Source organism: Bombyx mandarina, chromosome 23 (genome assembly GCF_030267445.1).
Source record: "Bombyx mandarina strain Sakado chromosome 23, ASM3026744v2".
NCBI lineage: Eukaryota > Metazoa > Arthropoda > Insecta > Lepidoptera > Bombycidae > Bombyx > Bombyx mandarina.
This window is the reverse complement of record NC_143229.1, coordinates 1435133-1451478: the sequence shown is the minus strand read 5'-3', so window position 1 is coordinate 1451478 and position 16346 is coordinate 1435133. Positions and strand designations below refer to the sequence as shown.

The 16346-nt window shown below is 32.1% G+C and overlaps 2 protein-coding genes across 5 annotated transcripts; one reads left to right on the top strand and one right to left on the bottom strand.

Moving 5' to 3' along the window:
* The first annotated feature begins 1382 nt into the window (after positions 1 to 1382).
* FRG1 (FSHD region gene 1) lies at positions 1383 to 4044 on the top strand. 2 transcript variants are annotated; one of them, XM_028179741.2, is made up of 4 exons: positions 1383 to 1522; positions 1762 to 2132; positions 2710 to 2905; positions 3080 to 4044. In XM_028179741.2, exons 1-4 carry the CDS (start codon positions 1461 to 1463, stop codon positions 3225 to 3227), a joined length of 777 nt encoding a protein of 258 aa, XP_028035542.2. In that variant the 5' UTR covers positions 1383 to 1460; the 3' UTR covers positions 3228 to 4044. The 2 variants fall into 2 exon arrangements, with proteins under 2 accessions (XP_028035542.2, XP_089593516.1); XM_089737390.1 differs by having other exon boundaries at positions 2710 to 2909; positions 3084 to 3219.
* On the bottom strand, positions 3474 to 15553 carry SCCRO4 (DCN1-like protein SCCRO4). 3 transcript variants are annotated; one of them, XR_016325160.1, is made up of 9 exons: positions 15317 to 15552; positions 15022 to 15145; positions 13274 to 13401; positions 12686 to 12786; positions 11917 to 12045; positions 11327 to 11451; positions 10150 to 10357; positions 8725 to 8845; positions 3474 to 4561 (listed from the first exon to the last, which is right to left on the bottom strand). XR_016325160.1 is itself a non-coding variant. In XM_028186488.2 (8 exons), exons 3-8 carry the CDS (start codon positions 13387 to 13389, stop codon positions 8775 to 8777), a joined length of 750 nt encoding a protein of 249 aa, XP_028042289.2. In that variant the 5' UTR covers positions 13390 to 13401; positions 15022 to 15145; positions 15317 to 15539; the 3' UTR covers positions 7293 to 8774. The 3 variants fall into 3 exon arrangements, 1 of the variants encoding a protein (XP_028042289.2); XR_016325161.1 differs by lacking the exon at positions 3474 to 4561 and adding an exon at positions 5616 to 6820 and having other exon boundaries at positions 15317 to 15553; XM_028186488.2 differs by lacking the exon at positions 3474 to 4561 and having other exon boundaries at positions 7293 to 8845; positions 15317 to 15539.
* Between the last annotated feature and the right edge of the window lie 793 nt (positions 15554 to 16346).

Genomic DNA, 16346 nt, shown 5'->3' with positions numbered 1-16346 from the left:
TGAAATACGAAGTATTCGTCTCCAGCACCACATCTCCAGAGCATCAACCTTCTTTCTTTCGACCTAAGCTAAACTAACATAAATCTATATAAATAAAAATGAATTGCTGTTCCTTAGTCTCGCTAAAACTCGAGAACGGCTGGACCGATTTGGCTAATTTTGGTTTTGAATTATTTGTGGAAGTCCAGAGAAGGTTTAAAAGGTAGATAAATATGAAAATGCTCGGAATTAAATAAAAATAACAGTTTTTTTTCCTTTGATGTGTCCCCCGTCAGACGGATTCCTTTTGTTTGTTTTACGTTTATTTTATACAAAAGTTTTGGTCTTTTATTTCTCGATTGAGGCACTACGAAGTCTGCTGAGTCAGCTAGTTAATAATAAAAACTAATATAAATCACAGATACTAAACAGTTAATAAACCACCGTTATTATACATTTAAACCTGAAGAAACACTAAATAGACAAAATAAAACAAATCACACAACTTCACTCCTCGCGTCCCGCCAAAAGTCCCAAAAAAGGTTACCTACCAAGAAAGTCACAGAAAATAGTACGCTGTCATAACAATATATATATATATATATATATATATATATATATATATATTGTTATGACATATATATATACCTATACGTTACCTTACACCCGACGATTATAATATAATAAGTCAAGTTTATTCGTAGCGTACACCTTAGAAAAGTGTATTATTTATGCCTTAGAAAACAAAATAAAAAATCGAGAGACTCCAAAAAGTCCACTGAAAAAATCTCAGTAAATGACCACCATTTTACTGAGATTAGATATATTTCATCCCATATCATTTCATCTCATCTCATTTAATTTCATCCCAGTTAATTAAAGCCTTAAATTAATCATCTTCATTTCATTTAATATCATTTCATTTCACTCCATATTATCATTTTTCATAAAAAAAAGAATATAAATTAAAACAAGACATTACTTAAAGGTCTTAGTTACCAGGTCATAAAATCTCTCTAAAAAAAACGAGACTTTTGCCGGGAACGGGAGGAGTGAAGTTGTGTAATTTGTTTTATTTTGTTTAGTTAGTATTTCTTCAGATTTAAATGTGTACTAACGGTGGTTTATTAACTGTTTAGTATCTGTGAAAGTGCACAAATTTTACTGAGAGACTGAAAAAGTCTCAGTAAATGACCACAATTTTACTGAGATTATACTTCATCCCATATCATCTCATCTAATGTCATTTCATTTTGTTTTCATTTCACTTCATGCCATGTTCTATAATAATCAACTTCATTTCATTTCATAATATCATTTTCATATAAAAAAGTTACGTATCATTAAAATTAAAATAAGACTTGACCTAAAGGTCTTAGTTACCAGGTCATAAAATCCCTTAAAAAAAATAAAAAAATGAGATAGGCATAAATACACATAAATACGGTAAAATACATTATTTTAATTTAAAAGGTAAAAACATGACTGATGAATATGCTGCCGTGAAACGTGGAAAGTTAGTTCTTAAAGGAGAAAAACCCAAGTAAGTAAACATGAGAACGACAAATGATCTTTCAGAAAGATCTGTCTGTTTTATTTATAAATCCATCGCAAAATTTCAAAAACCTAATTTATTATGCTTAATATTGATTTCTTTAAATTATGAAAAATAATCAGTAGAGTATTAGAAAATTCGAGTTTTCTAATACCAATGGCACCAATAATTGATGCAGCTCAATTACAATGTCTTATTATTGCTTTAACCTATTATTATAATTAAAGAACAAAAAAACGCAAGCACAAGAAGAAGGATAAATCGGATGACTCCAAAGTTGATGAGGATTTACTAAAACATGGAGGGTGGTGGCGGATCGATAAAGTCGAAGACATAACAGGATCTGTATCAATAGAATTTGGGAATAATTGCTATGTATCAGCATTGGATAATGGGTTATTTACAATTGGAAGTCCTCATGGTGATGGTGAAGGGCCTTCCCCAGAAGAAATCTTCACAGCTTTCCCTGCAGGAGAAAACAAATTTGCTTTGAAATCAGGGTATGGAAAATACTTGGGGGTCTCAAAGGATGGAGTGGTGGTGGGCAGATCTGATGCAGTGGGGCCAATGGAACAGTGGGAGCCTGTTTGGCAAGATGGTTGGTAAAAATTGATATACTTATTGTTTTGTATAGTACTGTAATTGAAATTAAACCTTAGCTTAGGTAATCACTACATAGTATAAAACAAAGTCGCTTTCTCTGTCCCTATATCTGTCTGTCCCTTTGTATGCTTAAATCTTTAAAACTACGCAACGGATGTTGATGCGGTTTTTTTTAATAGATAGAGTGATTGATGAAGAAGGTTTATATGTATAATAACATCCATTACATAGTGGAGAAATCAATAATGAATTACAGTTTCCGAAGCGAAGCGAGGGCGGGTCGCTAGTCTATTATGACTATTAACATTTATGTAGTATTTTTAGCTGCATGGTTGTTAGAGAGTAGAAAAATATAGTAGAATAATATTTTTTTTTTGTAAAACACTATTCCAAGCTTTTGGTACTTTAGTGTAAACAATTCTTAAAATTAGTCATGCAGATATCTTCCATAAAGACACAACAACTAACTGTCTCAAAGGAATCCGATAGGCAATGCATGAATGTATAGGACAGGAACAAGGAAAAATACAAACATTTATTTTCTTGACTTTAGAATACAATAACATTTACAGGTAAAACTGCAATACTGAGCTCCTTAAACAAATTCATGTCTGTAACGCCTGATGATGACAGTGTTATAGCTAAGAGTGTCAGTGCCGGTGAGAATGAGTACTGTATAATACGGAGTAATAAAGCCAAGGAAGTAAATAAAGCAGTGTTGCCTGCAGAAGAGGAGGGCAACTTAAATGAAGTTGAGGTTAATTATGTGTAAGTAATATTTAATTTTATATGTCCATACCATTAATTATATTAGTCCATATTAGTTTAGAACTGAAAAAATGTTCAGTTGAAAAACTGCCTTAAAATTCATCAGTGCTCTAGCAGTTCAAATAAAGTTTCAATGGCACCTTAATTTAAAATACATATGTTTGTATTTCACAGGAAGAAATTCCAGAAGTTTCAAGACAAGAAATTACGGTTGAATGACGGTAGTGTTACAGAGTTGAAACGTGCCAAAATTGAGGGTAATCTCCATGAGACACTGCTTGACAGGAGAAGTAAAATGAAAGCTGATAGATATTGTAAATAGAATTTTTTTATAAATTTCCATTGTACAAATAGTTCTAAAAAAAGCAGCCTCTATTGAATTGACCAAGGGTTGTGCAGGGTTGGATTTAATTACAGTAGTTAATCTATAAAATCTCATCAAAACCATTAAAAGATAATTATATAGGCTGAGAAATACCTCAATCTGATCTTGCTGAATGATTATTTATTATAGATATTATTACAATGCGTTGTCTGTGTTTAGTACAAAATAAACAATCCATATTCATTTTGCAAAAGTATTTATTTATCCTTTACATAACATTTATCAGTATGATGGTTTCAAATCATTCAGTATACACTATACACCAATGTTTATAAAGAAGTTGTTCGAGACTCGCACATTCGGATTGATACTTACAAAAATATTGCAAATATTGCAGTCAGATTTACCTTTTTTTCTTAAATATGAAATTTGCAGAAAATTTTATAAGGTAGTAAACAAAATTTAAGTATTTCCTGTATGAGTACTTTCATAAAACAAATACCTATAGGAAAACAAATACATATTCATTACAAATAATTATTTTGCAGTCCAATCCGTCTGAACAAGCCGTTTCTTTGAAATACAAATCAGAATTGAAATATGCTAACTACATCTTATAAAACGATATCTACACCTAAACCTAGTATGGACTAGATAGTAACCTAGTCTCGTCTATTGGAACATGTTTTAAATGTTAGTCTCAGAACAATACCAGAATAAATCGAGTATGTCAGTTGGTATTCAAACATATGATAGAATGTCAAGATTGCATTTCAATGTATGAATATACGAATGCAATTCCATCGTTTATAAATTTTATTAATCTGTTTCAGAAGGCCAGATTATTAGATAAGGAAGTATTGAAATGATTAATTTAAATAACTTTAACTTTAAAAAAATATTTATTTTCGAATATTCATTCAAAACATTAATAACAATATCAGCAGGATCTGTTATAGAAAGATCTTTCTTGTTACGACTTACACAGCAATGTTTGTTCGCTATTGTAGTGTGCTCAGAACTGTGAATTTTAACTTCTTTTTTTTTCCCATCTGTGCGTAACTGGAATAGCCTCTTAGGCTACCAGCGAATAGGCAGGTAAAATTAAAATTAATTATTGCGTAGCGTTGCGAGCGAGCTCACGGCCCAGTAGCTGGTGTCAATTGGCCCTCACGGTGGTGACATCACCGTGCGACCTCACGCATCAAGACGTGAGGTCGAAGTCTAAAATACATCGTAGTGTATTCTCGGGCTTTACTAGTTGTATTGTAGTGTTGTTCCTCTGGAGCCCTGCCAGCTGGTGGCTTGGATCATCAGAGACCATGTATTTTCTGTAATTTAAAACTAGTCTTACTTAAAAAAAAATCTAATAATTGATAAGATTCTGATATATATAAATAATACATAAATAGTAATAAATGTGAATAACAATAACATTCATTATAAAGAAGGCATATATTTAGTTTTCTACCATGTCACAGTACTAGAAGAATATGTTCGCATTCTGTTATTTATTATTTGTTTTAGTACTATGAGGAACGTGGGCCTCTTTATGTCAACAGAGCGATTTGTTCGATCTCGGACGATTGACTAACTTTACCAACAAGAATACAAGAGACCTTCAAATTATGTTATCCATTCTAAATAATGGGAAATAAATCAAAAACTATAATTTCATCATTAGATTACGGTCACATAGCTGCAAGTTTTTATAAAATATTTGCACATTATTATTTACATAACACATCAGAGCATCATGAATAATGCCAATATGAATTTGGCAATTATAGCATTTAAAACAATATTTCTTGTAACAAATTTTGGACCCCCTGTATATAACAGACTATGAAATCCGAGTTAATCTGTGTGCTTAGTGCGAGTTTCTTAACGTTCTCGATAGCGTAAAAGTTAGTTCATATTTGTATGGAATGGGATCGTTTGCTTACGCTTGCCGCTAGGGGCGCTGTTCCAACTGCATACAAAATTGGGTTAACTTTTACGCTATCGAGAACGTTTAGAAACTCGCACTAAGCACACTGTAATACAGGAATGGAGCCGCTAAGAGACGTTTCATGTAGGCAATGTTAGGATAATGTTTGAAATTTTATCTTTGTTTATTAGATGCATACAAACATTTATTAATAAGATTCTTAATAACTTTAGTTTTCTGATGATTTTTAAGTGAGATTTTGCGAGTAAACTATAACGAAACAGTTGTAAGGATGCATGTGAGGATTCATTGAATAGGTTTAAAATACATATATGCGTGTGAACCGGCTCGCGGCCCACCTATGGAGTGGTCACTGGACCGACTTTGAGACATGAGATGTGAGGTTCGGAGTGCCGATGGCACTGTAGGCGAAGCGTACTCACATTCCAATGAAAACATTAGGACAATTATTTATTTAGAAAAAAGTTATTTTCACAGATGATGTTTCACAGCATGAAGGTTTCTCGTAATGTATCTGTAGCTTATCATCTCACGTTAGGACAATCGACCAAGAACCATATTTATAAATCCTAAGACGTGTATGAAAAACTCATGCAACTATCGTTTTTTTATTAATATTCGTATCCTATTATATGTAAATATATTTATCAAAGAATTATTTCAGTCTGAGGCTTTTGTAAGTATGTCGTAATGGATAAACAAACACACACACCCACCAGCAATATTGGTCTATATTTTAATTTATTTGTTACTGAGAGTACAATCTCGGTGGGCTTATAACAAAATAAGAAAATATTTTAGATAATACAAAAGCATTTTTTTTCCAATCAACATTGAAAAAAAAAATTTAATTTGATTCACAAACTTTCGACGAGAATAATATTTTAATTTTTATAAAGAGTCGTCTGAAAAACAATTGCTGTAATAATAGTAATAATAATAATATAGTCACAATATACATAATAATACAACTAAATTATAAATGCTACAATATACACAGTGTGACCTTAAAAACTAAATTTGATACAAAATAAATCCAAATGGTAATGAATGTAAGATATAATGTGCAATATTAAAGATTTATTTAAAAAAATATGAATAGAAATTTAACGGCAATCATTTTTAACACAAATTAAATAAAACTTATTTTCCTCTGAAGTTTCATAGATATTCTCATCATTGAACTGTATTGATGGTTATAATTCACACAACAACGATACGTGTGTTTTGTGGATGACTTGAATTAACACTAAACACACCTTGACGGGTCAAATGACCCGTTTTGAACTTTTGCATTGAAAATGCACATTATCATCTTATTGCTTATGCACATTTGACTTCATGACTTTTTCTTACCAATTAATCTACAGTTACTATACTATGTTTTTTGTTGTTTTGTTTGTTTATTTTGATTAATACTTGTCGTGTATCGTTATCTACCCGCTATAGTAGAAATAGGTACCAGTAAGTGTTGGTGTGATTAGTGTTAATGAAGATATTAATGGTGGTAGGGCACATAACAATGAGTTGTGTTGGTTGTGAAGTGAATCAGTCGTACAGTTCCGAGTCTGCTGTCGGAGCCGTGGACCTCACGGGATCGCGGGATTCGAACTCCGGATCCATTAATGGTTTAATTTACCTTTACAACAATTTATTAGGAATTAAAGTCAAGGCAGTACATACTTTAAAAGAAACAAAAGCCAACAAAATTACAGGGTGTATATATTGTCATACTGTAAGAAATCCTATTGAACGATAACATCCCAAGAATAATCTTGTATCTTTACAAATTTCCAATATAAGTTACGGTTTAGTCGAAAGTTTTTACTTTGAATAAATCTAGTATAGTAGTTCTCATGCCAACAACGAGGCCTACATTTCTCACATTACAAAGACATTTTATTTTCTATTAAGGTTTTGAGAACAATTCATTGAATTGGGATTTTAAATAGCAACTGTAAGAAACATCACAGCAAATGACTCTGCATATGAAATATACAGGGCGTTCCTTAATTATCACATCAAATTCACAGTGTGCAGTGTCTAATTACACAAAATATTTAAATTAAGAGTGCTAGTTTTCATGCCAATCATTAAAAAAAAACACTGTATTCAATTGTGGATAATTTTTATTATATTTGGTTGTTTTTATGATACAACATGGTCATACTATACATAGGCAACAACGATGATTATATTGTTGTAATTTTGACTGATTTCATAAAAAAATAATGTCATGCACGTATCAACGACTTATTCAAAACGTGTCGTGTAGAGGGCCATCTACCACCAATCAATAGTCCAATAACAAACAGCCTATTGAGGAAAATCACCGACATGTGACCTTTTAGAAGATATCCTTTACTGAATACTAAAGAAATGTGAAGTTCCTCATAGGAAAATCACAATTCATGCACATAATTCATTAAACCAATCCCTCGATTCCTACTCAAAAATCTATTTCAGCTCAGCCATTTCTTTCACACATAAATAAACCAACTGAAAAACAAAAGTAACAGTGTCACTGTTATTCAATTTGAAAAGAAAAAGTATAACAAAAAAAAAGCTATAACTTTGTAAGGTACAGTAGAAATAAATTTCTGAGTAAGTACGAATGGAGACAAGATTATACATACCAGTTTTTATAATTACAGAGAATTTAAATTATATTCGATAATTGTTTTTGTATTGCTCACACAACATAAAACGATGAGTAGATTACAAAAAAAAAAAAAAACTTACAATTGAATCGTCTTGAAACATCTATTAGTTGAGTTTTAAACATTTTTATTGACAAACCAAATGAAATTTCAATGAGATTATAGACATAATGAAATAATTGACAACATAACTTTCAAGGAATATGAACTACACTGAACTAATATCAAGAGGAAATAATCTGATGAAACAGTTTTGATTTATAGGCATTCATAAGTATTCAATAGGCTTCATGTGAATTAAATTAATTCGTTCTAACAAAAGTGAACATGCGCCACAGGACAGGGCAATGAACACAGCGATTGTTCACGTGTTATTATCAATTATTACAAAATAAAGTTTCTGCCAAAAATAACTTTTGCATATAACATTCAAATGAGCTACAAATAAGATTATAATCTTCATAAATGACTACATACACGGTGTAAGAGAACTATTACCGAATTGATTATAATAAAAAAATCTCACAAACTGATCTCAAGAAACACTATTAATTTGTTAAATTAAATATTGGTTTTAGGAATTTCACATTCATGTGCAATTTAATATACAGACAACTCACGGACGTCACAAAAACACAACGCACAGCATATCAGCTGTTTTTCAATTGCTCCATTGAACGCAGAGCAACAGCTTTACTAAAATATACTTTTCAATCTCTCGTCCCATCATTACGTACGCTCCTACGAACTCGGCAATAGTCCCTAGCCCCTGGTGCTCACCGTGCATTCCATTCTGTATTCACCTGACCGTAACTAGTGACCGAGTGTCATATAATTTTCCGCGTTTATAAATAAATTCAGCAGTTTGACTGGGCATTAATACCTGCAGATAGAGATGAGCGGAGCTGGTTAGAGTAGAGGGGCCTCGCAGTCTCAGCTGGCCGGGGGCATTGATGAGTCGTTCGCCCTTAACCATTCCACAAATTCGTCTAACATAACTGGCCCTGTGAGAAACAATCACGTTATATTAAGGTATTAACTTTTTTATTTATCGTAATGTTAGATGAAAAGTTTTTTTAATTTCCATAATGTTGATGAAATTTTTTTAATTTCCATCATATAAGATTAATATATTTAATAAATTAAAAATAAAAATAAACTAAAGAGCACATAATATTATGTATTGTAGTTGTAGTAAAATTTTCTTAACATTTCACTACTTGTATGGAAAATATGATTTCTTGAAACCGCTTGCGCTTGACCTATCGCACTATTATGACAGAAGCTTTATCTGCCGAGCAAGCAACTGTACCGAGTCGGCACAGTATGTGTAGTACAATCGGATGATGGTTTAACAGCGCATTGAGAACAAGCATACAATGGAATGAATATGAGGAATGAATATGTTAGAGGAAGTCTGAAAGTGGCACCTGTGACAGAGAAGCTGAGGAGTGCACGTTTGGGATGGTATGGACATGTGATGAGACGGAATGAAAATGAGGTTGTTAGGAGAGTGTTAACTATGAATGTGGAAGGATTTAGAGGAAGAGGTAGACCTAAGAAGAAATGGATGGATTGTGTGAAAGACGATATGGGTAGGAGGGGAGTGAGCGAAGAAATGGTATATGATAGAAGAGTATGGAAGGAGAAAACATGTTGCGCCGACCCCAGGTGACTGGGAGAAGGGCAGGATAATGAATGATGAGAACAAGCATACAAACATTCATTAATACGCTTTCATTAGCTTGAGACGTATGTATGTTTGTAACGGAATCTTTGAACATGATTTTGACCCCCTTCAAAACGTCAGATTAACTCGAAATTTGGTATATTTATTACGGACCGATGACAATTCAATATTAAAAAAAAATATATATATATTCAACGAAAAAATTAAAAATAAATAATAGTTTAAAAAAATAAAAAAACTAACAAAATATGCTTTTGTAGAAAATCCAACTAAAAAATAGAAAATAAATTTGAATTAAAAAAAGTGAAAGAAAAAATGATTTTATTGTAAAAGAAGCGTGGGGTGCTTTTCAGGACATTATCAAAATAACCCTTTTACTCATATCTGTTCATAAAATATTTATAACTATCATATCATAACTACGTATCATAACTACATACGTACGTATCATAACTACATATTTATTATTTCTTACACTATTTTTAATTTAAATTTACAAAATAAAATATCTATTTTTTAGTAAATTTTTTATAAAAGCGTATTTTGTTAGTTTTTTTAAAGTATTATTTATTTTGAATTTGATTTCGCGGTGAGGTAGGTCGGCTGGGTGGGACTCACAGGCTCCGTCGGCGTCGTAGGAGGCGAGGTGCGCGTCGACGGTGCGGCTGAACTCGAGGATGTTGCACCACTGGTCGCGGTTGACGACGCGGTACCGCCGCTCCCGCGCGATGAACTCGCACAGCGCCGGCCGCAGCGCCCAGCGCGGCAGCAGCACGCCCAGCAGCGCGCCCGCCACCTCCGTGTCCAGCGAGCGCTGCTCCTTGTCCTGCAACGACAGTGTCTCTATTACCATATAAACTAAACGAAACTACTGGTGGTAGGACCTCTTGTACCACCCCGCCCTGCCTATTTCTGCCGTGAAGCAGTAATGCGTTTCAGCTTGAAGGGTGGGGCAGCCGTTGTAACTATACTGAGATCTTAGAACTTATATCTCAAGGTGGGTGGCGGGCGCATTTACGTTGTAGATGTCTATGGACTTCAGTAAGCAATGAATACCAGGTTGGGTGTGAGCCCATCCAACCATTTAAGCAATAAAAAAAACCCAACAAAAACTAAATATTCAATACTAATAAAACTGAAGGATGGTTGCAATCTCGAGAGGCTCCAGCCCACTGAGTGTCTCGCTGGATCTTCTCAGTGAGTCGCGTTTCCGATTCGGTAGTAGATTCTACAAAGCTCTTGCTAAGGCCAGTGTTAACAACACTCCCGGTTTGAGCCCTGTGAGCTCACCTACACGTCAAGGAGAAGCTGAAATAGTCTATCAGCATAGGTAGGATAAAAAAAGGCTCATGATGACCGTTAAAGTGGATGGAAAAAAGCCTCGGGGGCGCAGTCCAATGCGTTGATCCGATCAGATCCGCACCGCTCTTAATTCCACATTTCACAACGCCCTCCACACCGCCAGAGACAAGAATAGATGAACAATGATCGTGCGTGCTAGGGTGATCACGACCCTCAGCAGTGAGGAATACGACGCAAGCAAGAAAACTGAAACCTTAACATTAATGTCTGGGGTGGATGGACGTCATTTACATTGTAGATGTCTATGAGCCCCAGTAACCCTTAACAACAAGTGGGTCGTGAGCTTACCTACCCACTTTGGGAAAACAAAATTGAGCCTTGTTTTAGGTGTTAGGTGACATTGAAGTGTATGTTAACCCTTTAGGCTCATGTGGTGTTAATTGGTACGTTTCATAAATTTAGTTACAATATAGAAATATAATTTGTTACTCACCCTTGCAAAATCATATGAATATCGATAAATAGCCTTAAATATGTGTGGATCATTAAGTAAATTCCGTAAATAATCTAATTTATTTTGTAATTTATGTACATTGTCGCATTGTAGCTCTGTTAAGCCTGAAACAAATAGCATATGTTTGTAATAGTTTGTAATATTGACTCTATATACTATTATTTGAATACTCTACTTTTGGTATAACTACTACCATTACCACTTTTTTTTTTTCTGTACCAGAATGTGATCAATAATTAGTACACTGTATACAAATAGCCAACCCAGTAGACTCCAAGCATATGAAATTTAGAGCATTCATTTCTTGGGCTGAGATGCTTAGTATGATTTGGATCATTTTCTTATCTGGACCTTAATTTTTTTTCTTAAAATGGTAACACTTATCATCATATTAGAACAAACAAAAAGGACGATTAAATTTTAAATTAAGCCATTTTGTAAAATATACTTTTCAAAAGACAAATTATATCTTTCACTATAATTAAATTTTAAGTTTAATTAACATAAAAATAGTTTTAAATAAAACATTGAGGCCCGCCTTGAGAGATGTCTAAATTAATAGTACATACCTTTTAACCATTCTTCCTGTGTGAAAAATCCCATTTGTTTTGCTCCCATTTTGTAAGCTATAACCAACATCACCACATTTTCTGGGTCTACACCTAGGTCTGCACAAAACTTTTCCATTCCTTCAGGACCTGAAAGTAATATTTAAAAAAGTATTTAGTTATAAAAATTCTTCAAAAAACAGAATACATACTGTAATATTCAAAGTAATGGACTATTTAATATTGTTTACACAATGTTTATGACACAAACTTTTCAATGTTTGCAAAGAATTTAATAATAATAATTTTAAAAAGTTGTAGTAGTAGCATTAAGCTTCGAGAGAAACAGTTAACTATTTATATGCAAATGTAAAAAGGGAAACGTAAATATTTTATGTTTTTTTTTTTTCAAGAAAACTAAACTAAACATGGGGAAATAATAATAGTTAAGGCATTAAACTGAGAATTGACAGTAATAAGGTGATTTACAAATGTTCATATTAAATACTAATGTGCATAGGTATGGTTTTTTATTCAATTTAAACTTAAATTCGTGATACTGCACTTAAAAGCATGAGATTAAATTCCACATAACTCACTTATATTTGAATTGATCTTAATTTTATATGCGTTGATAAAGTGAATACAAATATTGAATTTTATGCATATATTATATGGAAGAAAAGTAATTTCAAATTGTTTTCATTAAAACTGATATTATGTAACTTTATTAGTATTTAGTATCTAAAGTAACATTGTGAATGCTCTATCTATGCATTATTATAAATACCTAAAACATCCGGTTCTGATACCGAAGTGTACTCTTTGAACCATGATAAGCATTTCTTTACACTGAAACTTGTGTCTTCTGCTTTCAAATGTCGACGTAAACTGAAATGAAAAAGAACAATTATATAATGAAAGACATAAATCTTGCAATAATGTAATATTTGCAGCATTTAGTAGGCAGTAGCTTGGCTATACCCTTATATTACTGTCTATAAGCAACAGTAACTAGTCATCACTAGGTGGAACATATGCTGGTCTGCCTATAATTGTACTGAAAATTCAAACAAATAGGTAAGATTTTCATTGAAATTAATCTTGTATGGCCTCTGGAATCCAGGAAACATTAGACGGGCTTTAAAAATTAACCAGTAAAACAATTGGCATTGCATGACTTTATATTTTGTTAGTATAGTTACATAATAAGTATTTTAGTTCATTCAAATAAGATTCAACTGGTATTATTTATGCTCCCTATCATTAGGATCTATCATCAAGATGAAGAAGAACAGGCAGTAAGGGTATAATTGCTATTGGTCTTGGTCTTTATCTGTTGGTTATGTAGACTGTTGATTTTAATAATGCCTAGTACCTGCTATTTCTTGATCTCTTGTGATGATGGTGTTCATCTATGGATGTAGCACCCGGCAGAACATCGTTTCCACTTGTAGGTGCGCCGCTCCTCGTTCGTTTGCTGCTCCGAGGCATCGCTCCACCACCCTCAGAATATTATTTCATTATTAACATTGCATACGACAGTACGAAAAATAAGCTGAATCATCATTTTGGAAACCTAATTCAATGTTAATTTGACACTGTTTACACTTTACATTTGACATTAATATTTACAATGCATGTGTGCGATAATATAGATCTGAAGGTAGAGACAGGTTGAGAATTCTTTTTATAGATGGATAGTTGATCTGAGTAACATAATTTTTTATCAGAAATGTAAGTAAGTGTAAATTATAATAACAATAATAATAATGATTCCCTATATCGTTCTTTGAAAAGACTCCAACTTTTATTATTTTAATGATGATATAAAATTCTAGAAGTCATTGTTAGGTCAGAATCTTTATGATCTAAATAAGTTTTTCAGTCCCATTTACTTTAAAAATCATAGTTACTTTAACACACATTAATTTTTAGTAACAGTTAGTTAATCAATATTGTTTTACTGTAATGTTTTAATTGTATTGAACCTTTTAAAATTCTATATATATTGTTTTTAATGTAGAAATTTCCTAATGAAATACGTACTTCAGTCATATTCACAAATGACTTCCACAGAGAAAGAATAACATTATAATAAAAATCAAAACACAAAAAATTATAATTTGCATAATTACCGGTCTTAGGAAGTCTTATTTAACCACACTAATAGGTACCCTTGACTATTGCTGCCATAAAGTTTTCACGGCTGAGGCCGCAGTTATACTGTAGAACTGAGACTAAGAACTCCTTTCTCAATGTGGGTGGTCTGTGGGCTCCAGTAACAACTTAACCGAGGGGGCCGCAAGCTCTTTTACTAAGAAAATAACAAATAATCCTGATTTATTATTATTTAGTTTGTCGGGTCTTCTATAGAAAGCCAAGAACTCCCCATTATATCATAGATAATTTAGATTTAATAAATAATGTTCAATCAACTTCAATTTAGATTGGGTGTTAGAATTGATTAATGATTGTAAAGTAAAACTTGGTGAAATTTACTGTATTGTAAAGTTTATTCTATTTAGAATGTAAATTAAACAAGCAAATCAAATGTCATTACTCATGTAGCTAACAATGTTTGTTTTAAAGTACCTGAAGATTTATTGCTCTTAATCTGCAGATAATGTTGTGGCTTTTCATTAGCTCATTTATTATGAACTAATTAGATGAACCCTTACATGTCAAAAATCATATTAAATGAATTCTTATATTTTTATAAGAAAAACTTACTTTGTTTCTTACTTGTGTTTTTGTGTTTAGATGTTTTTCGACCTTCAAAGCTCGAAACTATTTGTATCTTAATTTGATTAAAGATATCTGTACGTTCTTAAAACTTTTACTTCATTTAAAAAATATGTACCAATTAATATAGACAAGTCAGCTGGATGTTATAACATTACATTCAAAATTTGGAGGTTATAGCAGAGGTTATTGAAAAAAATATTTACATACGAAGGACATTTAATGAACGTTTGTTGTAATTGGTAGAAATTAGGTGACATTTCGTTAAAAAAAATCTGTATAAAATATTAAAAACGAAATTATGTTCTATCTGACTTTCGTTAAGAAATCAATGGAATGAATTTATCTTAATCAAAGAAGAAGGTAACGGAGTCAACTTACAATTGGTGGTAGATTCGATATGAAATTGGAAAACTTAAAAGGATTTCCGTCTCCTATTTTGTAAATTTTATGATTGCAACTTGCAGAAAAAAATGTCCCCTTCGTCTGACAGGTCGATATTAACCTGAAATAATATAAAACCAATATGATAAAAAGTTGTAAGCTACGATGAGAGATAATCATAGACGTAAGACTACAATGCGTTTTGCCTATTGTTTTGCAAAGATCAATAAAATATAGCAAAAAAATGTTTTGAAGATGTTGATTCTTGCCCAATTAACGACTCAGGTCTCACCTTGAACTTTTGTATCTAATCAATATAAAATGTGTTTGTATAGCAAAAAACTAACATAACAAATATAACAAATTACAATAATTTATGCAAAATTGTTAAAACCAAACAGCGGACACAGCGGCGAGAAAACTCAAATCTATGTTGACGTTTTGATGCTGCTTGACCCGGAATACCAGATTATTGAAAATGTGGGTTTGAAATCCATTAAATTTATAAAACAAATTATAATAAATAAAATGATTTCAAATTATATGTACAACACACAGTAGTTTTTGTAAAAATGTTATAGTTGTACTTTTCTTAGATTTTTATTTCTTGTCCAATAAGAAAAACAAAACGTAACTTCAGGAATGGCTTTGGTATCCACACACGTACAGACACCTTTTTTTAAATAACTACCTTCTTTTTGTGAATCTTAACCGTTAAGGTGTTTATTATAATTGTTGTTCAAAGATGGATGAATTGCATAATGTTATTGCTTGAATCTGTTTTAGCTGAGTTTAAGATATTACCTATTTCTTTCTTTACTATCGGAAGGCAGTTGGATTTAATTTCATTTTTTACCTTTTGTTTTTAACTTATTGTAAACAGCCATTGGTAGATGGACTTTTTAGCCAGTTTGCTCATTCAAAATATTATATAATTATATTCTTTATTAATCATATCTCTGAAATGAGCGGATTTTACCGACTTAAATCTGTCGATTATACTTTTCAATTTAGTTTAATACTCGCATAAAATAGTTAAATTTATACGCACGAATCTGCACACAACTTATGTCTTATTTTAGATGGCGAACAAAAATACACACAATATGGGTATAGTAAAATATATATACATATGTAATATATAATATTAATATTATAAATATAAACATACTTCTTTTTTAAATTAAAAGCAAATTAGGATCCTAAAAAAGACGTAAAAAAAGACGTTTTTTTTTATCACAGTAGCTTGTATTCTATCACTTCGGTTACTGTTGCATAAGGTATGAGTGGTATGACCCAGTGACCGGAGAGCACAGTACCTT